Source organism: Acinonyx jubatus, chromosome E1 (genome assembly GCF_027475565.1).
Source record: "Acinonyx jubatus isolate Ajub_Pintada_27869175 chromosome E1, VMU_Ajub_asm_v1.0, whole genome shotgun sequence".
In the NCBI taxonomy this organism is placed as follows: Eukaryota; Metazoa; Chordata; class Mammalia; order Carnivora; family Felidae; genus Acinonyx; species Acinonyx jubatus.
The window spans coordinates 56,460,525-56,482,636 of NC_069397.1; the positions used below are offsets into that span (position 1 = coordinate 56,460,525).

The window sequence follows — 22,112 nt, forward strand, 5'->3', positions numbered from 1 at the left end:
AGGGGTTGGGGGTGGGTGCTGAGTTCAGGCCCACTTTGGGTGTTGAGATTACAAAATAAACAAACAAACAAACTAACTAAAAAAAAAACAGTCAAAAAGAAAAGGAGTGATAAATATGACGGCATAAAAATTTAAAACTTCTGCAAGAAAAAATATACGACAGAGTGAAAAGACAACAAACTGGGGTCCAGGGCACAGAGGGCAGGACAAATGAGGCTAAGTGCCTTTTGAATAAGAACTCACCCGGCAGTAGGAAAAATGTCATTAACCCAACAGCAAAGCAGACATGAAGAGGCAATTCACAGGAAAGATGAAAGTGACAGGTTTGAGATGATCAGCCTCCCTTGTAACCCCAGCAATGCAGTTTAAAACAAGCGCGTGTTGCTCGCAATTTTCTTTTGCATTAGGCTAGGAAATAAATGCAAGCTACTAACTTTTTTTTCTTTTTAAGTTTACTTGTTTAAATAATCTCTATACCCCACGAGGGGTCTGAATTTACAACTCCAAGAGTCACAGGCTCCACCCACTGAGCCCGCCAGGGGCCCCTGCAGGCTGCCAGTTTCTTATCCAATTCTTAGACTGTTACCCATAGAAATGAACAAAATTAGTCTGACCACGGCCAAAACTGCACATGCTCAGTGTCTTTACTAACGCTGATGAAAGCCTCGAGATTTTTTTCTTTCAGGTACTACATTTAGATGTTAAAATGTTGACTCCAGACAATAGGAACGTGGTACAAATAACCCAGAAGGCCCAAACTGGCAGAAGCTGTTATCGGTAAAATTTGATTTAGCCAAAAGCTGATCTGTGAATTAAATATTTGTTACAAAAACTTATGAAAAAGGGGAGTGAGCGTTTAGTGGGCACAGGCTTAATTTATATGTGCTCGACAGGGGCCAGTCCCTGAACCCGTTACAGGGACTCCAGCGCTTCCTCAGCCCCTCTTCCCACCAGACTTTGCAATCGTTCGAGAAAGCGCTAAATGGGGGAAGGGACCAGCGCCTGCGGGGACGGCGCAGGACGCGGCGGAAGGACTACAACTCCCAGCAGGCACCGCGCCGCCCAGCCTTGCATTCCCAGAAGGCCGCGGGCGGCGCGCTCAGGGACCGTGCGTTCCCGACATGCCCCGCGACGGCCGCCAACCTCCGGATTTGAATCGAGTCGGCGCTCGGCGGTTGCGGTGTCGGGATGGGCGCTTCGTCGTTGCCCCCGGCCTGGCAGCTCTACCTCAAGGACCACCGCATCTCTACGTTCAAGAACTGGCCGTTCTTGGAGGGCTGCGCCTGCACTCCGGAGCGGGTGAGACCGCACGGCCCCCCGCCGGCCCCAGGCCCGCCCCTCCCCAGGGCCCCGACGCGGCCCCCGGGCGACCCCTGCCTCTGCGGGCTCCCGAATCCCGGGCGACCCCTGCCTCTGCGGGCTTCCGCTCCCAGGCGACCCCTCCCTCTGTGGCCTTCCGGGTCCCGGGCAGACCCTCCCTCTTTGGGCTCCCGAATCCCGGGCGACCTCTCCCTCCGTGGACTCCCGGGCCCCCGGGGCGACCTCTCCCTCTGTGGCCTTCCGGTCCCAGGCGACCCCTCCCTCTATGGGCTCCTGAATCCCGGGCGACCCCTCCCTCTGTGGGCTCCTGGGAGCCCGGAGCGCCCCCGCCAGCACCTGAGCCTCAGCTCTCCCCTGCAGATGGCCGAGGCCGGCTTCATCCACTGTCCCACTGAGAACGAGCCCGATTTGGCTCAGTGTTTCTTCTGCTTCAAGGAGCTGGAAGGCTGGGAGCCAGACGATGACCCCATGTAAGTCCCCCGGGCCGGCCTCGCTGCCGCTTCCAGGGAGCCCCGGCTCCACCCCCCGCTTTTGTTGTGGGCGGGGCCTGCAAAAACTTAGCGATGGGGCCCTGGCTTTGCAATTTCATTTTGTGCCCTAAACAGTTACCGCAGATGGATGAGTCTGTGTGTCGGTGCCCCGGTGGTGCTTTCAACCTAATCAAACCTGATGTGGCCAAACGGCCCTCAGAGTGGATGCCGAAGAAAGGCTCGTTCTTAGGGTTCTGCCCTAAGGTTGATGCCTTTCAGGTTTGACAGAATCCAGGAGCGGATCCTGTTGTGACCTGCGGGCTTCCCTGGTTACAGAGTTTTTTCAAGGTTTATTGAGGGGCACCTGGGTGGCTCAGGTCATGATCTCGCCGTTCATGGGTTCGAGGACACCCCACCCCGTCCCCATCGGAGCCTGGAGCCTGCTTCGGATTCTGCGTCTCCCTTGCTCTCTGCCCCTCCCCCGCTCACATTCTGCCTCTATCAAATATAAACATTACAATTTTTTAGTTAAATAAAACTTTATTGAACTGTAATTCATGTACCACAGAAACCACCCTTTTAAATGTTTTTATTTTTTTTTTTAGAGAGAGCGACAGAGCATGCGCAAGCAGGGGAGGGTCATAGAGAGAGGGGGACAGAGGGGGCTCTGCTGACAACCGGCAGCCCAACACAGGACTCGAACTCATGACCTGAGCTGAAGTCAGACACTTAACCTACTGAGCCGCCCAGGCATCCAGAAAGACAGAGCACAAGTGGGGGAGGGGCAGAGAGAGAGAGGGAGACACAGAATCCGAAGCAGGCCCCAGGCTCTGAGCTGTCAGCACAGAACCCGACACGGGGCTCGAACCCACCAACCGTGAGATCATGACCTGAGCTGAGTCGGACCTCCAACCGACTGAGCCACCCAGGCGCCCCTACACAGTGTGTGTTCTGTTCTGTGGGTAATGATTTGTTTTGCATCCAGAACTTGCTTTAGAGCCTGTTTCAGATTCTGTGTCTCCCTCTCTCTGCCCCTCCCCTGTTCATGCTCTGTCTCTCCCTGTCTCAAAAATAAATAAAATGTTAAAAATAAATAAATAAATAAAATTCTGTGCATATGTTCAGATAGACAGTGACAGCTGCCTTTCTGTATGTGACGCTGATACCACGTTCTTTTCTCACCTTTTTTTCCCCTGCTGGGACCGATCGCTTCCATAACTTTAATATTTTCCTCTAGAGAATCACCCGAGTTGTCTCTCCTTGGCCAGAAGAGAGTTGCTGTCTTCACTAATGTGTTTGCTCTCATGACCCATTGTTGACTGGGATGGCGTGGTGATCATACCAGGGATCACTGGCAAAGTACTGGCTGTATTCTTGCCAGTGAAATTTTTTTTTTAAGTTTATTCATTCATTTTGAGACAGCGCGTGAGCGAGTGTGCTTGTGCGAGTGGGGGAGGGGCAGAGAGAGACTCCCTAGCAGGCTCCAAGGCAGAGCCCAACATGGGGCTTGATCCCACGACCGAGAGATCATGACCTGAGCCAAGGTCCAGAGTCGGCCACTTAACGGACTGAGCCACCCAGGCCCCCCCGGAAGTGAATTTCCCAGTGCTAGAATATTTTCAGAGGCTAGTTTCTGCGGGCTGTCCTTTGGGTCTTTGTGTGGCTGTGCGTGCATTCCGGTACTGTTGTGGTCACTGCTGTCCGCTGTGTAGGGAAAAGTCCCGGCGCAGAGAGTGAAGCCGGGGAGTCCCCTGGAGAAGCCCGGCCGATGGTGCCCTTATTCGGGACCAGCAGATTATGTAGCAATTTCAGGGAAATGACATTACTTCAAACGGTTCCTTCCTTGAGGATTCTAGAGGGATTTGGCGTGTGCTACCTCTGCGCTCACACCGTGTCACGCTTCCTGTTCGTCGAAATGCCTATTCATTTATACGGGACTCCGTATAAAACCCATCCGCCCCTAGCGTGGCGGCGAGACGTCCACGGGGGCGGGGGGAGGGCAGAGATGGTCTGTGCGGCAGGGTGGCCGGGACCTCCCGCTGGCCCTGTGCACTGTGCTCCGGGAGCCGAGGGAGGCGTGTCCGTGAGGCGGGGTGGTGGGTGTTGGTGACAGACGGTTGCTCTTCTCCCTCTCCCTGACCCCCTCCTGTATTGATTTTTCTAGAGAGGAACATAAGAAGCATTCATCTGGTTGTGCCTTTCTTTCTGTCAAGAAGCAGTTTGAAGAATTAACCCTCAGTGAATTTTTGAAACTGGACAAAGAGAGAGCCAAGAACAAAATTGTATGTATTATCGGGAATAAGAACCAAGGGCAAGCTGTTGGGCACCTGTACCACTGAGCTCCCCGCCCCTCATTTTGGAGGGGCTCTTCTCCTCAGTTAACATTTGAAGCCCCTCGGATGCACATGTGAGGATACAAAGGACAGGAAAGCATCTGTCCTGGAATGTGGCCTTGGGGTCGTGCAGTCAGATCGGAGGGAAACGTGCTCCCTCCTGTGTTTAGCGTGAGGTGCCTTTGGTGGTGGGACGGCGGTGGTTAGACTGGCGCTCCTGCCTTCGGCGACGGTCTGTGGGAGGCCGTTCATGTGGTGTGTGAGCGTGGTGGGGACAGAGGGTTTGGGAGCACATAGCTCCATGTCGGGGAAGGAGCATTGTGGGTGTTGGGGGAAAGGACCTTGGGTTTCTGCAAGTGAACTGTCACTGGGGACAGGCATCCTAGGGTATCCGGAGAGGAGAGGCGTGAACCTGCGGACCCACTAAGGCGTGGGAACCCAGCAGCCCAGACCGTAGAGAAAATCGGGGCTCCCCGTTAAATCTGAATCTCAGGTACGCAGGGAATAGTTTCTTAATAGAGCTAATTTTTTCTCTATTACTTGGGGTTTTTTTTGTTTTTTTTTTGTTTGTTTGTCTGGTTTTTTTCCAGAGTTTTATTTGCTAAGTATGGCCGTGTTACAGAGCACAGACGTTCGGGGGTTGATACCGTAGCGAAGCACTGGGCTGGCGGTCAGTGTCCTGGTTCTGTCCCTGCCACTCGTGGGCTTTGCAGGTTGAGACCAGCCTTGGCCACACTTTCCCTGCTGCAAAATGGAAGGCTGATCTGCCCCGCCCTCCCGGTTTCCGAGGTCCTTTTTTGATTGAAAATGACATTCCCTTTTAGAGATGGTTACAAAATAGTTCCAGTAGGGTAGGTTTTAAATGCTGAGGGCCAGTTATGTTTTGTTAGGAAGGGGGAAGAAATTGGTGGTCAGTATAGCAAGGTGTGGAAGAGGTGTTGACTCGTGGGGGCCTTGGGAGCTGCAGTGTTGGAATCGGGAAGTGGGCTGGGGAGAGCCTTCTAGGCTGGGGGCCCGCACACCTGTGAAGTGCCAAGGTATTTTAGCCTTCGCGGGCCTTCGAGGGCCGCCTGGTTTCTGTTAGGTAGTATTCCTGTTCTGCTTCTCGCAACCGTTTAAAAACGTGAAAACCATCCTTCGCCTAATGACTGTATGAGAAACAAGCCATGTGTCCCGCAGACCGCAGCTGGCTGACCCCATTCTAGGTGACAGAGCAGCCTGCATACTTAGGGGACAGTCGTGAGAAAGCCGTCCTCCGGCAAGCAGGAGGGAGACTGATGTGTGGCCCGGGGCGGCTGAAACCGAACTGTGCGGCACTGAAACAGACAAAACGATGTCAAGTGGGGGGCTCTTGGGTGAGGGCAGTCAGTCCGTGGGGAGGGGGGCTCATTGGAGCGGGAAGCCCACCGAGAGACGCTCGGTCACCAGCATCTGCGTGCACAGCGGTGGGGCGGAACTGGACCAGGTGAACATCCAGGGGACCGAAGTGCGGCCGTGGGAAGAAAATGCTTTGCTTTCCCCCAAGGGCTGCTTTTGTTCTCCTCAAGTCAGGATAAGGAAATACTTTAACATGATGCATTTATTTTTATTACTTTAATTATAAAATAAATAATATAAATTCCTGTAAGGAAGAATCAAAAGCCCTACCTACCTCTATACTTAGGGTGCCCACCATTAACGGATGTGTTTCCTTCCAGATCATTTTTAAACTTATGTATTTTAAAGAAGAATGCAAAGTGTAAGCTTTCAGACTTTCCTTATTTGGTTTATACTACTTCCACAACAGGAAAGTTTCTATCGGCCCGTGGCACTCAACTATACCACTGTGACGTTCTAGAGCTGTGCTGCCCAGCACTGTGGCCACCGGCCACACTTGGCTTTTATGATGAAGATTCTGTAAAATGCAGAATTTGGTGCTCCGGTCATACAAACAGCATCTCACCTGTCCAACGGCTGCATGCGGCCAGTCGCTGCTGCGCTGCGTGGTGTTTTTGTCATTGCGAGAGGTTTTGCTGGACGTGGTGTTGTAGAGTGTCAGCCAGTTGTGATTTGCTGTGAATAATTTCTAAGTTTATTCGCTTATTTTGAGAGAGAGAGAGAGAGCACACACGCATGCGTGCATGAGCAGGGGAGGGGCAGAGAGAGGGGGAGAGAGAGAATCCCAAGCAGGGCGCGAACCCACAAACCGCAAGACCGTGACCTGAGCCAAAATCAAGAGTTGGATGCTCAACCAACTGAGCCATCCAGATGCCCCTGCTGCAAATAATTTATCGCTAGTATAAAATAAAACCCGGGTCCCCTCGGGTCCCCATGCACGTTTCCATGTGAATGGATGGTCACGTCGAGTCAGAGCCAAGTGCAGGGGACCGGCATCACCAGAGGCCTGTCTGCTTCGCCCCGGAGCACCCAGGTGGGCACTCTAGGGTACCGCCCTCCTGGAGGCGGGCTGGCACGCAAACCTCGTGTTTTGTAGGGGTAAATAAGGTTGGAGGCTGAAACTTTGAATGATTTATTAAATCGGTTATGTGATTGCAGTATGTAGTTTAAGATAATCGTTTGCCAGACGTTCTGGCAAAAGAACACGATGGAATAATTGTTTTGGGTTACACGAATACCGAAGGGACAAATGTTTGCTGTGAGGCTGTGGATTTCTGAGGCCCCAGATTTAAATGTGAGGCGCTAAACAGCGTGACGGGATCACCGATGAGCAGCCCACCCGGGTCCTGACGCACAGAAGGCCTGCTGCATCGGTAGACGGCCGGGGCTGTTGGGGGTCTAACTTGGGAGCACGCCGCATGCCCTGTGACTCGTTTTCTGCTGCTGCATGGCCACCTCTGCATTTAGAGAAAAATGAAATAAAGTGGAACCAGTTAGAAAATAAGTCTGTTCAGGGGACGAACTTCATACGGGAGCAGCAGGGAAGTGCCAGGCTTGAGTTTGTGGGCACCAACAGTGAGGATAAAGTGAGGCACGAGAGGAAGGAAAAAGGGGTCCCAAGCTCCAGATAGCACACGTGTGCTCGTGAGTTTTAATATGCTTTTTGTTAACTTACTTATTTTTTTAATAATTTTTTTTTTATGTTTATTTTTGAGAGAGACAGAGCACAAGTTGGGGAGGGGCAGAGCGAGAGGGAGACAGAATCCGGAGCAGGCTCCAGGTTCTGAGCTGTCAGCACAGAGTCTGACGAGGGGCTCAAACTCAGGAACCGCGAGATCATGACCTGAGCCGAAGTTGGACGCTTAACCGACTGAGCCAGCCTGGTGCCCCTTATTGTGTTTTTCATAGTGAGTTTCTGAATTTTGCTTTGATCCACCTTTATTAAGAAAATAGATAAAATGGAGATGTTGACCTCCATGTTGTGGTGGTTAAATTACAGACTGTGTACATAGGGGCTTAATTAATTTTAGGCTTGTTTGAAAGAGAAGAAGAAAGTAAATAAAAAATATATTTTGCAAGGCCATGGGCCAGGCGCCTGGCTGGCTCAGTCGGGACAGTGTGCAACTCTTGATGTGTGTAGGTCATGAGTTTGAGCCTCATATTGGGTGTAGAGATTACTTTAAAAACAAAAACAAAAAAAAGCCATTGTCATCTTTCCATTGTCAGTAAAGACGAGGCTCCATTACTAGGCACACTGTTTCTTGTCATGTGCTGTTTTCCCTTTTTCATGTTAAATCTTATTTTTTTAAGTAATTTTTTAGTTAGTAATTTTAGCCTTATACATGCAGCAAAAGTAAGATATCCAAAAAAGTACATATTGAAAAGTAATTCTTTTTAATTCTTATTTCTATTTGAGAGAGAGGCAGAGTGTGAGCAGGGGAGGGGCAGAGAGAGAGGAAGACTCAGAATCAGAGGCAGGCTCCAGGCTCCGAGCTGTCAGCGCAGAGCCTGACGTGGGACTTGAACCCATGAACGCAAGATCGTGACCTGAGCCTAAGTCAGAGGCTTAACCGACTGAGCCACCCAGGCGCCCCTTGAAAAGTACTTTTTTTGTTTTAAGTTAGCCTCTAATTAGACAACTCTCTCCCTCTCTCTCTCTCTCTCTCTCTCTCTCCCTCTCTCTCTCTCTCTATATATATGTATGTATATATGTATGAGATCATGCGTGCAAGTGGAGGAGAGGGGCAGAAGGCGAGAGAGGGAGAGAGAACCTTAAGCAGGCTCCACGCTCCACACAGAGTACTCCCATGGTCGTGGGATCATACCTGAGCTGAAATCAAGAGGCAGTTGCCCCTAGAAAACAAATTCAACCCAGTAAAGGTCTGTTCGTTTTTAATGTGTCAGAGAGGCCAAGGAGAACACAGATTAGGGTAGGGGAAAAGGTCCCTGGATCTGCTAATGAGGTCGGCATTTGTGCTCCTGGACAGAACGCCGAGGGGAATGACAAGGTCGGGAGGCAGGTTCCGGGAGCGCCTAGCGGCAAAAGAAGTTCTTCTGTTTTAGGAGAAAGCTGATGTTCAGCAGTGTCTCTGAGTGGACAAGGAGAGGGCTCTGGACTTCACCTGGGGGAGCTTCGGAAGCCGTGCAGGGTGCTGGTCGAGAGCAGGGCCCTTCCACAGACAGTTGGACACGCCGCTGGCCCTCGGTTTCCTCATCTGTGTGATGGAAATAATGATACGCCTGCCTCACGGGGACGCTGAACAATAAAGCAGTTCATGGGTGTGAAGCAGGTGGAATGGTGTTTGCGCAAATGTCGTCTGTTACAATTATTGGGGTGCAGTTTAAATGACAGGCCCTTGAGTTGAATCAGCACGTTCACCCCGTATGGCCGGGTGTCCCCACCCTGGCACAGCACCCGATTTACTTAGGTGCTCAGTAAATGCTTCCTTATTTTCCCCTTTTGATCTTACCTGCAGGGTGTGATTGGGAAGCACAGTTCAGGTTCACGTGGCCTTTTTTTTTTCTTTCCAGGCAAAGGAAACCAACCATAAACAGAAAGAATTTGAAGAGACTGCAAAGAGGGTGCGCTGTGCCATTGAGCAGCTGGTGGCCCTGGAGTGACCCCCGGCCACCACGCTGGGCCCGGAGCGGAGCGCGGCTGCCCACGCACGCGCCCCAGAGTGACCGGCTCTTCTGGGGCCCTTTCACCGTGCCTTAGGAAAGGACGTCCACGTTTTGAAATTAGAACATTTAAGCTATGCTTTTGTTTTTTTCTTGCAAGTGGTGCCGGGGGCTCCTCTTTGTGCAGCCGGTGCTGCTGAGCACAATAACTGAGTCTCTCTCTCTCTTTTTTCTTCGGTAGTTTCTGGGCCGTTGGTTCCTGGACTTTCCAGGGTGACCAGGTGACAAGAGTGTTCTCGTGGGCAGAGCCCTTTCACAGGGAAACATCTGGGCTTCAGGTTGACTAGCTGTGGAGCCTGAGATTCGATGCCTGAATGCTACTGTGGGTCTGCTGTGACTGGACAAACAGAGAGTGAAGGAGACCATTTTAGATGTTATCTGTGTAATAATCTAAGTTTCTAGCGCGCGTGTCTCGTGTGGTCAGCACCCCGTGTCACCTCACCTGGATGTGACAAGTCGTGTGGCCATCCTTTTCCCCCGTCAGGTCTGTGGTACTGCACGGGCCTCCCTTACTCCAGAGCGGATTATACAAAATCCCACCCCTGCCAAAGCTCTGAAGGTGCCGTGTGTGGGAAGGGGCTTGCTCGCCTGTCTCGTCACTTTGTGATCTTCAAGTTCATACCGGGGGAGCTGGTGGAATTCAACCCCAGACTGCCTCGGGCCTCGAGGTGTGACAGCAGCCCAGACGGCAGGAGTGCGGTGGGGGAGGGCAGAGGTCTTGACAGTGGAGCCAAGATATCTCTTCACCTCCAGTGGGCACCACAGGCACACCACCAGGTTGTGACATTTCTCTAAAACGGGTGAGGAAGAGGTCCTTAATGCGAGACAGTGCGTTTTCTAGAGGCCTGGCTCCCTGCTCTGGAGGAGCCGTCACACGGCTGGGGACAGGCAGGGTGGGACGAGAAACCCGTGGAAGGAGTTTCCTGGTCTTTCTGTTCCCGGGCCTCTGCAAACAGCTGCTTCCTGTTCGTGACGTGGCTCAGGTGGCTGACAGGGCACCTGCGTCTTTCTAATGTGAACCCTCCTCAAGGAAGGCAGTGGAATCGATGGACCTAAAAGGCGGATCGGGACTCTCTGGGGGGGGGGAAACTTGTTTTTATAGGGAACTTGTTTATATTGTTTGCAATCTTTTACAAGATCATCAGTTGGGTGATGTCCAAGTTGGAGCAGTGGTGACGAGCATGGCAGTTGGGGTGCTCCCTCGGGCCCCGGCCACAGTGCCCTCGCACAGGCTGCCCTCCAGGGGGTCCGGTCCCTGTACTTGTTGAACCTGAGCTGTGGTTTCTTCATCTAACATGGGGTCATGAAACCTGTGCTGCCTCGGCTGGCTTTCTCGTGTCACGATGTCTGTGTGAGATGCATTCCTCAGCTTCTGAGGTTCTGCAATGTCCTTTGCTTACTTTGTTTGAATTATTACTTCACAGCACATCACAAACTACAGTTAAGTGAGCACAAAGCCATCCCAAGTCATTGGGCAAACAGGGCGACCCTTAGGTGGATCTGGAGACGGAGCAAGGTGGCAGGAAGTGGGTGGCAGAAGTTGTCGTTCATGAAATGGCTTCGCCCCTACACAGCCCGACCGAGTCGTCAGCCGCACGCTGGTTCTCCCTCCCTGAGCACGGTGCAGTGGCTCAGGAACTCGCCTCAGACGTGCGGGGACTCGGTGGCCGCCGCGGGTGATCCGTCGGCCCTGGTCGGCCGAGTCTCCGTTGCCGCAGCTCGCTCCCGCACCCCCGTGTCCCGTCCCGTCCACGTCGTCGTCTCCACACTGGTTCTCCCTGCTGTCCTCCCAGAGGCTCACACAGCAGTTACGGCGACAGACTTCGTTTCTCCCTCCGTGAAATCGAGCTGCAGGGCGGATTGTTTCGGCCCGTTGGAGGTCATCCCGCCATCTCTGAAAAATAAAAACTACTTCGTTTCAAACACTTCATTTCAGGGTCTCCTCCTGGGTTTTTAAAGTCTTGTTGGGTTTTTGTTGTGGTTCCCTAGCCTGCCAACTGCTGCTTCCCGCCCACACGGGTGTGGGGAAGGGCTGAGCCGTGGCAGACACAAAGCCGGCCCTGGGCCACAAGGCCCACGTGTGCGTGTCGTCTGGACCCGTTCCAGGTGTGAACCAGCTATGCAAGATGCATCTCCGGCTTCTTTTTCTTCTTAAAAATTTGTTTAATGTTTACTTTTTATTCTTGAGAGAGAGAGACAGAGCACGAGCAGGGGAGGGGCAGAGAGAGGGAGACACAGAATCCGAAGCAGGCTCCAGGCTCCGAGCCTCCGAGCCTCCGAGCACAGAGCCCGACGTGGGGCTCGAACTCACAAACCATGAGGTCATGAGCCGAGCTGAAGTCGGCTGCTTAACCAACCAAGCCCCCCAGGCGCCCCACATCTCAGGCTTCTATTTTTTCTGCCACATCTCAGTCGTTGAGTAAAGTGTGCTTTTCCCTTCAATCTTGGAGAATATTTATTAGCAGTAGTTTAGTTCGGGGAGAAAGCATTCTAGCCTCTATACTCCTCTAAGTTGCTTATTTTTGGTTATTTGTGCCAGTCGGTACGTGGATACTTCACCTTAATAACTGGTCCTTACAGGTCGGCTTTGTAGAGAAGCTGGCCCTTTGCACAGCGGGCAGTGATGCAGTTGTTGGCTTTGTCGGGCTGTGCTGTGGAACGGGACCGTGCTGGAGCTTGACCCTCAGTCCCTCCCACGTTTGCACTTCTACAAATGTATTTTCTGTCTTTCGTTTTTGTTTTTAATCTTTCTTTAGAGAGCGCAAGTGGGGAGAGGGACAGAGAGAGAATCTTAGGCAGGCTCCACGCTCTAGCGTGGATGGTGGGTTGTCAGGTAGATAGGGTGATTTAGAGGTTAGAGCCCTGTGGTCTGCCTCGGGAATCGAATCGTCCACCTGCCCCAGCACTGTGAAGAGGACCGGCCTGACCAAAAGTGACCCGCCAAGTACGGAGCCACTTGCCACTGTCTGCAGGTCGGCACCCCTTTGGGGCGCTGACCATTCTTTGCAGACTGCCCTTGAAAATAACTCAAAATCGTCTCTGAAGCCTCCTGTAATCTTACCTGCATTTTGTGTGTGTGTGTGTGTGTGTAGACTTGCAAAGAGGCAAAGCTTGTCCAAGATGGTACAACTAGTAAGTATTAGGGGTAAGGCTTGAACCCAGGCATCCTGGCCTCAGAGGTGGGTCCTCCCTGATTCCTGATGCTGCCCAGCCTTTCAGGTGTGGCCGGGGTCAACTGCCTGACTCTGGGGGCTGAGGCCTATCTTGAAATCCATTTTTCAGACTTTGTCGAAAAGGCCTTCGTTCTATGGGACTGAAACCTGCCTCCCCAGGGTTTCCATTGATCCAGTACAACATTTTTAAAAATGTGAACTAAGATTCATGGGAGCTTGAGAAGATAGTACGAAGGGGCCCCATGTACCCTTCACCCACTTTGTCCTGTTGTGACTACAGTAAAATGTCTGTACTTGCTTTCAGCATCTTTACTGTTGGGACGCCTGGGTGGTTCAGTCAAGCTTCCGACTCTTGGTTTCCGGCTCAGTTCGTGATCTCACAGTTCAGTCCCCGGATTGGGCTCCGCACTCACCCACTCACCGTGGGGATCCCGCTTGGGATTCTCTCTCTCTGCCCCTCCCCCCGCTCTCGCGTGTGTTCTCTCTTCCTCTCTCTCGATAAAAATTGGAAAGAAAAGAAGGTTCTGTTGCGCAGCTCAGCTTGCTGTGAACCAGTGTTCCCGGCACAAAGGGTTTTCTTGTCTGGGCCCAGCCAGGGTGAGTCTAGCCCTTAGAGCAGAGCAGCTGAGCCAGGGCTTTCCTCACCCCTGGGCTCAGCCTACAGGATTTGAGCCCGTTTTCAGCTGACCAGCCAAACCGGGGCCTTGGCTTCTCTGTGGTTATTTCCCACCTGATCCCACGGTGGTCACATCTACCCACTCGTTCACTCAGATGCTTGTGCATCTGCTGTGTGCGCATGCTACGTCCAGGAGCTGAACAAAGGCCAGAGAGGACTCGTCTCCTGCAGGGAACTCGGGAAGACCAAGGCCAACAAACGGCCGTATGGTGTGGAGGCTGAGAAGACCATGAACTCTGCATTGGGTGGAGATGAAAGAACTGAGCTGTCTGTCCAGGAGCAAGGAGGAGGCTGCCAGACGACCAAAGAGGGGAAAGATGTGCCAGGCAGAGGGAACAGAAGCGTACGTTCCGGAGACTGCAGGTGCATCCTGTGATGGGGCATCAGTGGCACCTTCCTGTTTCCCTGTTAGCAAAGCTCCATCAGAGGTGACCAGGCTCACGGATGGACAGATGCTGGCAAGTCCCAACTGGTTGTGAGGAGCCCTTCATAGGTCTGTCAGTCTCCGGGGACGAGACTGACTAGGTTTGTGGCTGGCTGCCTCCCAATTAGGGCCAGGTCCCTCCTGTCCCTGATTTTGGTGGCGATGTCCTGGAGATGGGCGTGGTGCCTGCCAGGTGGCCCACCGACAGCTCTAATCTTGAGTTAAGAGTTGACGGAAGACGGATGAACGGTGAAAACGGGGGGGTCACTCTGAAAAGTGGCACTTTTCCAGAGCCAGGCTAGGGTATAATTTGGGTCCATCCCAAGGACAGAGACTGGGGGAATTCATCAAAGTAGCCCCTCGAGGGCCCGTGCTTACTGCCTGGGGGACAATCCAGTCAGCGGCTCCAACTTCACATTGGGTTTAAAAACACTGAACTTTAAAGCAGTGAGGCGTGGATTGCTAGCCTGGCCGTCTGCACTGCAGTGTGGGGGGAATACTTGTCTATTCTGCACAGAGCTGCATGGCCCTGTGGGAACAGTGGCCTCAAGCAGTGCTGGCCCTGGCCCTGACAGCAGAATCCTGTTTAAGTTTTGTGGGGGTGCAAAGAAGACCCTTCGAAACCAGCTCTGGCTGAACAGCGGGCGTCACTGGGAAGGAACGTGTAGAGCACACAGCCAGAGAGGGGCTCCTCGGTTCTCCCCGTCCCTAGATTCGTCCTTCAAGCCCACAGGAAGGCTTTGAGCCAACTAAAGCAATCTTGGTCCTTGTCACCTTATAGGTAAACGTTAGGGTCACTAGTCACCCTTTTGCCCCGCAAGCCCCACCTCCATGCTCCCTGCCCTTCCCACCTCCTGCTTTGTAGATGCCTGTCTCGCCCAGAACACCTGCTTTGTGTTTGCTGAATTCTTTCACCTGCCAGGCCCAATGCCCCCTGAGAGGGAAGCCCCCCCCCCCAGGCACTCCCCAGCTTCTGAGCAGGGCGGGGGGCACCCACAATGCCACAGCTGGGAAGCCCCTAGGCCTGCTCTGTGCCCCAACCCAGCCTTGGAAAGGTGCACAGCCTGCAGGAACCCCAAATGATTCCATGGCCTCTGAATGCTGCTTGAGGTAGTGTCTCAATGACTGCTTCCTGACTGTATTCCTCAACCCTAGTGGAGGAAAAAGGGCTGGAACATTCAGAAATGAGAGCCTGGGTGACCCTGGGTCATGAAACTACTTGGTCCGAGAAGGGCCACCTTCAGTGACGATGTGGACGTCAACCTCGGACCCTGTCTCTGCAGGCTCTGCCCGGCCCTGTGGGGCAGCCACCCACCATCCAGGGGCCCAGAGAGAAGGCGCCCCCCCCCATCACCCACAATTGCACCCAAGAGAGCCCCCTCCCTACCATGCAAGTCATTGCCTGCTCCTGGGTGGGGGCCCTTTGAGACTCCCCTGCTTCCCACCCACAGCGTCTGACCGTGTCCTAGAAGGTGCCTCGTCCATGTTTGCTGAGTGAGTGAGGGACAGGCAGAGCCGGGCCCTGCCCCCTGTGACATTTGTAATTGGAAGCTAACTGGAAGCAAGCCTTCACCCTCCTGCGGCCCCCTCGCCAGCTTGCCTAGGCCCTTTGCCCACCCACCCCGCTTCACCGGATCCCTCTGGTTAGTCGGAGACCGATTAAGACCAGGACCCCAGGGCCAGCCAGCGGCCAAGTGCCCCAGCCAGGGGCGGCTGCCTCCCACCATTCAGGCTGTCAGCTGCCTGCTGAGCCCCCTCCTGGGACGACGCAGGCCCCACCCTTCCTCCTCCTCGGCCCGGCCGTTTGGAGGCTGAAAACTCAAAGGTTTAGAGCGATTAAGACATTTGTCTCGGGATCCAGTCCAGCGGCCGGCCCCTCGGTTCGCTGGGATTTGAACCCAGGTCTGCAGCGGCGCTACCTGCCGCTCTGAGACTTCGTTCTGTCCCCTGGGGCCCAGCTCTGCGATCGCCATCGCCGAGAGGTGGGACCGATCTTCCTGCGAACCTGGTTGGGGCGGGGGGGGGGGGGGGGAGTGGGGGCGCGTATCGCGAGGCCAGCGCGCAGGCAGAAAAGGGGGCGCCGCGTCCCGAAGAGGCTCAGAGCGGACGCACCGGCTTGTGCGCCCCGGCTCCCCGCGCCCAACCCTGACCCCGGCCCGCTCCCCAAATCCCAGGCGCCCCTCCCCGCCCTGGCTCCCCGCGTCCCCCCAACCCTGCCCCCCTACTCCCCGGCCCGGCTCACCAAATGCCGGGCGCCCCCTGCCCGGCCGGGCTCCCCCACTCCCCGCTCCCCATCGCCCCCCGCACTCTCCCACTCCCGCGGCCCTCCCCGCTCCCCGGGACCCTGCACCCCGAGCCCCGCATGGCCCGGCTGGGCGCGCTGCTCAGCTTCGCGCTGCTGGCGGCCGCCGTGGCCAGCGACTACCGGTACGTCCTGGAGGTGGCGGACGCGGGCAACCGCACGGGGCGCGCCGCGCGGCGGTCCTAGCACTCGGGCTCTGGCGCGTCTGCGAAGGTACGGCGGGGCGGCGGGCCCGGGCGCAGAGGGCGCGGCCAGGGTGGCGCCCCCGTACGCCCCCACCTCTGTCCCCTCCCAGAACCGGCTGGGTGGTGACAGTCGGGCTACCAGTGCAGGCGCGGGAAATGAATGTGTTGGGGGGGTGGGGGCGTTGCGGGACCCCTTAAGGACCCAAGAGCCTGGGGAGCAGGAGCCGTGGCCAGTCCCCTGCCCGCCCTGGTGTGTGTGTCCGGGTGGGGGCGGGGTGTCTTGTGTTAGGAGCTGCCGCGTACTTGACAGATGACCGGTCAGCCCCAGGCTCTCAGTGAGCTCTGCTGCTGGCTGATGCCTGACCTTGTCCTTGCTCAGCCTGCAAGGCGTTGCCGGAGAGGGAGAGAATGATGCTTCTCAGGATGCAAGCTGGGTGGGGGGCGGCGTTAGGAAGGAGGGGGCAGAGGCAGGGACAGGGGGCACCCAGGGGCCACTTTGCAGTTCCTCCTCACCAAGGGGTGTGGGGCCCCTGGGAAGGCACCCTGGGAAGGTGACCACCAGCCGAGTCTTGATTGCTGTCCCCAGGGTTGAGCCTGGCACAGCCAGGGCTCTGGACTGAGACCTGAGACCCCCCCAATCTCTCTACACACACACCGCTGCCCCCACCTGATCAAATGACATGCACACGGGCACAAAACAGGAGTGCCACGTGCATTTCAGACCTGTATAGATGCTGCCAGTTCCAGAGAGAGGAGGGCATTCCCACCCCCCCCCCCGGGGGCTTCCCCTACACAGAACCAGCCCTGGGGGTCAGCAGGATCTGTGAGAGGGTGTGAACGTGTGTGCATACGTCAGTGTGAGTGCAGGCGTGTGTGCACGGAAATGTGTGTGGTGAGCATGTGTCCCTGTGTGTATGAATCAACGTGTGAGCATCTCTGTGTGTGTGACTGTGTGCGTGTGCGTGTGCCCGTGTGTTTCCAAACGTGGGCGCGTGTGCACGTGTGTGCAGGAGTCAGACACCCCATGACCTGCACCTTTTCCTGTCCGGGCAAAGCCACATGTGAGCACGCACACGGCCCCGGGCTTAAGGTTGAGGGCGGCGTGAAACTGTAGACAGGCATCCGTGTAGGTATCGTGTGTATGTTGTAGAAACAAAACACGAGGTCTGAAACCCTCCAAACCCATTTGGAGCCACGGCTCTGGGGTCCAGGAGAGAATCTGACGGGGCTCCGGGGCCACTGGTCAGCCCACTGGGTTCTGGCAGGAACCTCGCCGCGTGCCCACAGGCCCACCCACCTCAGAGGAACACAGGGTGGGTGGGGGCCCGGCAGCTGTCCAGCCCACCAGGTTTCGCATCCTTTCTGCTTTGCAGGGCAAAACAGCTTCGTCCCCCTGAGCGACCCCTTTGCCGGCGAGAGCCTGGATGCCTCCACCTCGGTGCAGCGCCTCGTCTGTGAGTCCTGGGCCCGAGTCACGCCCGTCCCTTCCCCAGTCTCCAGGTGAGACTGTCCTGTGAAGGGGGACCTCCAGGCAGACAGGGCTCTGAAGCGCTCACCTGGATCTGCCTTGGGGGGGTCGGTCCGCGTCCCCGCCCGCACCCTGAGCCCCCGCTCCTGGCAGCCCTCCCCCGAGCTGTCATGGTGGTCTTGCCCCTGAGCCTCGTCCTTGTCGTGTGCGGCTGGATCTGCGGCCTCGTCGGTTCCCTGGCACAGAGCGTCCTTCTGCTGCTCTCTGCCGGCTGCTACTTCTTGCTGGGAGGTGAGTCCTGGGGGCCATGGGTCCTGGGAGGGCGTGCCTCCTCTCCTGCCACCCTTTCCCCGCTCCCATCGGTTGTGTTGGGCCTGGGCCCACCCTGGGGATCCAGCAGCAGCAGGCAAAGGCACCTTGGGTGGCGGCAGCCTTGACAGCGGCAGGGGTAGAGGCCTTTATAGTAGGGACAGGGGCAGGGGTTCTGGCTGTGGGCCTAGATCGAGGGGCGGAGGAGCCCCGAGGTTGAGCTTCTAGGCATGGGAGGCATGAGACTCCCCGCGGCGACCCCGCGACCTGCCCTACTAGACCCGCAGGCAGGGCATGGGCTGACCCCTACCTGTTCTTCCCAGACTGGCCTGGCAGGAGGAGGGAGAGTGGGCCGGGCCCGGCATTAAGACAGGTGAAAAGGGGCCTCACAGTCCTTGGCAGTGACCCCAGCCTAGCCCAGACGATGACTGGTGACAGTTCATCAGCTGACATTCATCTAGACTCTGCTGGGCACCGGGCCAGGCACTCCCGCAGGGGTGCAGCCGAGGCCTCTCTGTGGTCCCAGCCTCCAGCTGAGCCGGTCAAGGATTCACCAAGGTCAGCAGGAAGCCTCACTGCTTTTTGGTGCCGTCTGCCCCTGGCAGCCAGCCGGTGCCCCCAGAAGCCCAAGGCTGGAGGTCACTGACGGTGGGCTGGGGCTCCTCGGGGTCAGTCCTCAGTGGCCTGTGCTGTCGGCGGTGAGGTCTGAGCCGAGTCTGGCATCCGGGCCAGCTCTACTGTCAGGGCCATGGCACTTGAGACCCAGACCATGTGGGCCTGGGGCTCCCTCTGGGGCAGGCCCGCCTCCTCCCCAGGGGATGCTGTGCCCTGTGGGAGGCCTTGGACAAGACGGACTCGGCGGGCTTGCCCGGAGCCAAGAGACTGGGGGACCAGGAACCTGGGCGTGAGCGTGCTTTAGAGAACGAAAGCGGGAGAAATCAGCTGTGGCCTGACCCCAGAGACCGGCTGTGTGGGCCCAGATCCAATCAAGAGGACCTTGGGAAGCCAGTGAGAGGAGTAAGAGAGTGGAACTGTATCCGGGAAACCTCGGCGTTAGGCTCTCAGAACCAGGGCGCCGGCCAGTGGGTGGAGGTCAGCGGCTCAGAGAGTGGTCTGGCAGGAGCTGGAGCTTCTGTCCCTGTCCCCGGGCCAGGGGACGGGGTGGGGGGGTTGTTCCAGGTGGGGAGTCAGGCTCCAGAGCTTACACCGCGTCCCCTCCTCCGCCGGGGTGGATGGAGGCAGCCAGTGGGCAGCCTGGGTGGCCTGGTCGGGAGCTCTGAGCGCCACAGGCTGAGACGGACACCTCTGTTTTGGGGACTCCCGCTGCGCGAGAGCTCCCGCGGGAGCCTGAGAGTGGCCGTTCGCCAGCCCTGCTGCGGGGTGGTGACCCCAGTTCCAGGGCCCCCTCCAGGGGGCTTCACGTCCTTCCCCAAATTGAATCCAAAACTTGTGCTGCGGCTCTGCCCAGCCCTAGTCTGGTGGCCGTGAGTCCTGCCTTTCTCCTTCCCATCTTTGGTCAAGTGAGGGATCACAGAGGGCTGGGACAGAGTCAGGCAATATGGGGACCCCAGGACTATGCCCCTTCTCTGAGCCCCAGTGAGATCCAGATCAGCTCCGGCCAGCCTCCTGCCCTTGGCTGGGCAGAGTCCAGAGGGAACCCTGTGCCAGGAAGTGCCTGTGGAGGGCATCAGGACCGCCCCCCCCCCCCCGCTAGCTTTCCCTACAGTTGGCACAAAGGGTAGGCTCAGCCTGCAGCTGTGGGACACGGGGTGCTTCTCTGAGCTGGTCCTTCTGACTCGGGGTGAACAGGAAAATGTCCCAGTGCCCAACTCTTAGCTTGCCCCAGAACCTCTGGGCACAGGGTCACTGCACCCAGCACCCTGTGCAAAGTCGGAGTGTCAGAGGGAGGAGGGTGTTCTCCTCAGGGGAAGACCGGGTGATGGGATCAGGCAGGCAGGGCCTGGATCGGAGATCTTGGGGGCGGGGAGAGGGCCTGCAGAGGCCGGACACTTAGGCTAGGGCCAGAAGGAGAGGAGGGGGTAACCCAATGAAGCGGGGGGGATGTGCAAGGAAGAGGGGGCCTGGTCAGAGCTCTGGAGCCCCCGACTCCCAGTAGAGGTCACTAGCTGTGTGTGTGTGTGTGTGTGTGTGTGTGTGTGTGTGTGTGTGTGTGTGTTGGGGACTCCGGGGAATACAGGAGGGTGCTGGGATACAGAGATGGTTTATGTGAGTCGGGACCGTTGCTGGGGTGTAGGTGGTGCTGTTTGTAAGGGGTTTTGTGGGGTGAGTTCGGGGACTGGATAGGAGCCTCCGCTTCCCCCAAAGGCCAGTGGACAGGGGCTCTGAGGCTGTGTCTGCAGGACCGCCTTGGCCAGGACCTGGTTAGGCAGCTGCCCCCAGCGGGCAGCCCCACGGAGTGGTCCCCCTGCCCCCTCCCCCAGGTGCCCTGACCCTGGTGGGGGTCAGCATCTACACCAGCTACTCGCACCTGGCCTTCCCTGAGACTGCCCACCAGTACGGCCCCCGGACGTCCGCATCAGCTTCGGCTGGTCCGCAGCCCCGGCCTGGGGTTGTTACGCCTCGGAGGCACTCAGCGGCCTCCCCCTGCTCACAGCGGCCCGAGCCCTCAGCCTGAGCCGGCAGCCGGGTGTCCCCCGCCCCGTGGTCATCTGAGTCTCAGAGGGGCGAGTGGCGGCGGGGAGAGGGACTCAGTTTCCCTTCGCACACCTAGGCCTGGCTGGAGCTCTGGCTGGGAGGGCACCCCTGGGGGTGGGGCAGGGGGCTGGGGACAGAGCCAAGGATCCGGCCTCCTCTTGCTTGGCAAAGCCAGATGTTTGGGGGCCTCCCGTGCCCGGTTTGTGCCCTTTAAGGACTAACTGGTTTGGCCTCCTCTCAGGCATGAGTTGAAGGGCTCCCAGCAAGAGACAGCAAGTGGCCCGAGATCGTCAGTGGGGCTGGGGCGGGGGTGCTCAGTGGGCCCCCTGGCGTCTTGCGGGCAGGGCCTGCGGTGGCCCTCCTCCGCCAGTCCTGGTGAGCCATCTGTCCTCATTCCCAGGGCCCTGGCTCAGGCGCAGAAGCTACCCTTTGACCTGGGGAGGGGTGAGTTTGAGAGAGAAGCAACTACCCCTTAAACACCCACTGAGTCAGGCTCCATGTGGAGTGCCGCCTGCTCGTCTGCCTGTGAGGTTCTCGGGTACCCTTCACATGAGTTGCCATTCACCCATTTTACAGAAGGGAAGTCTGAGGCCCCGACCATCCCGGAGCAAATGGCAGAGCCAGATGCCCTTACAGGCAGGTGGACCCCTAGGCTAAGTTCTGTCCGCTGGTCTTCGAGGGCAGGCGTTGGTGGGGAGGATGTTGAAGAGGGGTGCCTGGGAGCCCCCCGGGATTTGCAGAGGGCTCTGAGTGGGCTGGATGCACCTGTGCCCCCTTGTTCTCCGGCCTGGTGGGGCTGCCGCTTCCGACGGGCTGGTACTCCGGGACCCCACTCCTCCCATCTGCAGCTCCCTGCGGGATGTCTGGGGGTCCCAAACAAGCAGGTGCCGAAGTCCCGGTGGGGGTGGGGGAGCCATGGCAGGTGGTGAGGTGACCCAGAGCGGCAGAAACCAGGGCCCAGAGCTTTCCGCGGCTCCGGCTTCCTGAACGGAGGTGGGTGGGGCTCAGCACGCAGACCCTGGGTCATCGGGAGACACGAGACACGCTCACCCTCCTGTAGGTAGAGAAGGCAGGAGACCCCAAGGAGAAGGGTCCCTGAAGCCCCAGACAGCCCCATTTGGGGTTCAGGACCTTCCAGAGTCTGGGATGTGTGTGGGGGTGGGGGAGGGGGATGGTGGCCTCTCTGGTCTCGGTCTTCCCCTCCCCCAGCCTCCCTTTATCGCTCCAGAGGTTACAGGAAGTTCCTTGGGGCCTTCGGGGGCTGCACTGCTGGGGGCCCCCACTGAGGGCTTCCCTTCCTATGTGTGCATTAGCATTTACCGTTCCAGGTAGCAACGGTGTGCCCACTTGTCCTTAAATAAATCAGTTCATGCTACGTGCGGATGAGCCTTGTTTTTCTCTCTGAAAATGTTTTGCAGAATAAATAACACACGCGTGTGGCTTATGAAGAGTGCGAGGGCAATAACCTTGTTACCAGCTGTGTGTTTGTGTGTCTGTGTCTGTCCATCCAGAGATGCCTTCTGCAAACCCAGCAAAGCTCCTTCCCTTCAGGTCAGCACAGGCGGGAGAGGACCCCCGCCTCACGCCAGATCCTGGATGGGGGCGGGGCGGGGGGGGGCGGGGCTTTGCCGGCAGGTCTTCTCAGCTTGTGAGGCTCTAACTTGACCTCTGCTGCGGTTCCCTGGGGAGAGGGGGGTGCAAGGGTTCGCCTCCCTGTCTGTAGCTGGGCCTAAATTACC

At 56.8% G+C, this 22,112-nt stretch overlaps 2 protein-coding genes across 4 annotated transcripts; both read left to right on the top strand.

Moving 5' to 3' along the window:
- Window positions 1-1,095: 1,095 nt before the first annotated feature.
- On the top strand, window positions 1,096-11,111 carry BIRC5 (baculoviral IAP repeat containing 5). 3 transcript variants are annotated; one of them, XR_008294011.1, is made up of 5 exons: window positions 1,097-1,299; window positions 1,681-1,790; window positions 3,955-4,072; window positions 4,501-4,616; window positions 9,032-9,258. XR_008294011.1 is itself a non-coding variant. In XM_027052562.2 (4 exons), exons 1-4 carry the CDS (start codon window positions 1,189-1,191, stop codon window positions 8,591-8,593), a joined length of 369 nt encoding a protein of 122 aa, XP_026908363.1. In that variant the 5' UTR covers window positions 1,096-1,188; the 3' UTR covers window positions 8,594-8,786. The 3 variants fall into 3 exon arrangements, 2 of the variants coding, with proteins under 2 accessions (XP_026908363.1, XP_026908362.1); XM_027052562.2 differs by lacking the exons at window positions 4,501-4,616; window positions 9,032-9,258 and adding an exon at window positions 8,564-8,786 and having other exon boundaries at window positions 1,096-1,299; XM_027052561.2 differs by lacking the exon at window positions 4,501-4,616 and having other exon boundaries at window positions 1,101-1,299; window positions 9,032-11,111.
- A 4,373-nt stretch (window positions 11,112-15,484) lies between these two features.
- Window positions 15,485-22,086, top strand: TMEM235 (transmembrane protein 235). Its single transcript, XM_027052260.2, is given in 6 exon segments — window positions 15,485-15,943; window positions 15,946-15,969; window positions 17,315-17,395; window positions 17,563-17,700; window positions 20,160-20,243; window positions 20,246-22,086. Coding segments are annotated over 6 exon segments (717 nt in total). The 5' UTR covers window positions 15,485-15,699; the 3' UTR covers window positions 20,392-22,086.
- Window positions 22,087-22,112: the final 26 nt, after the last annotated feature.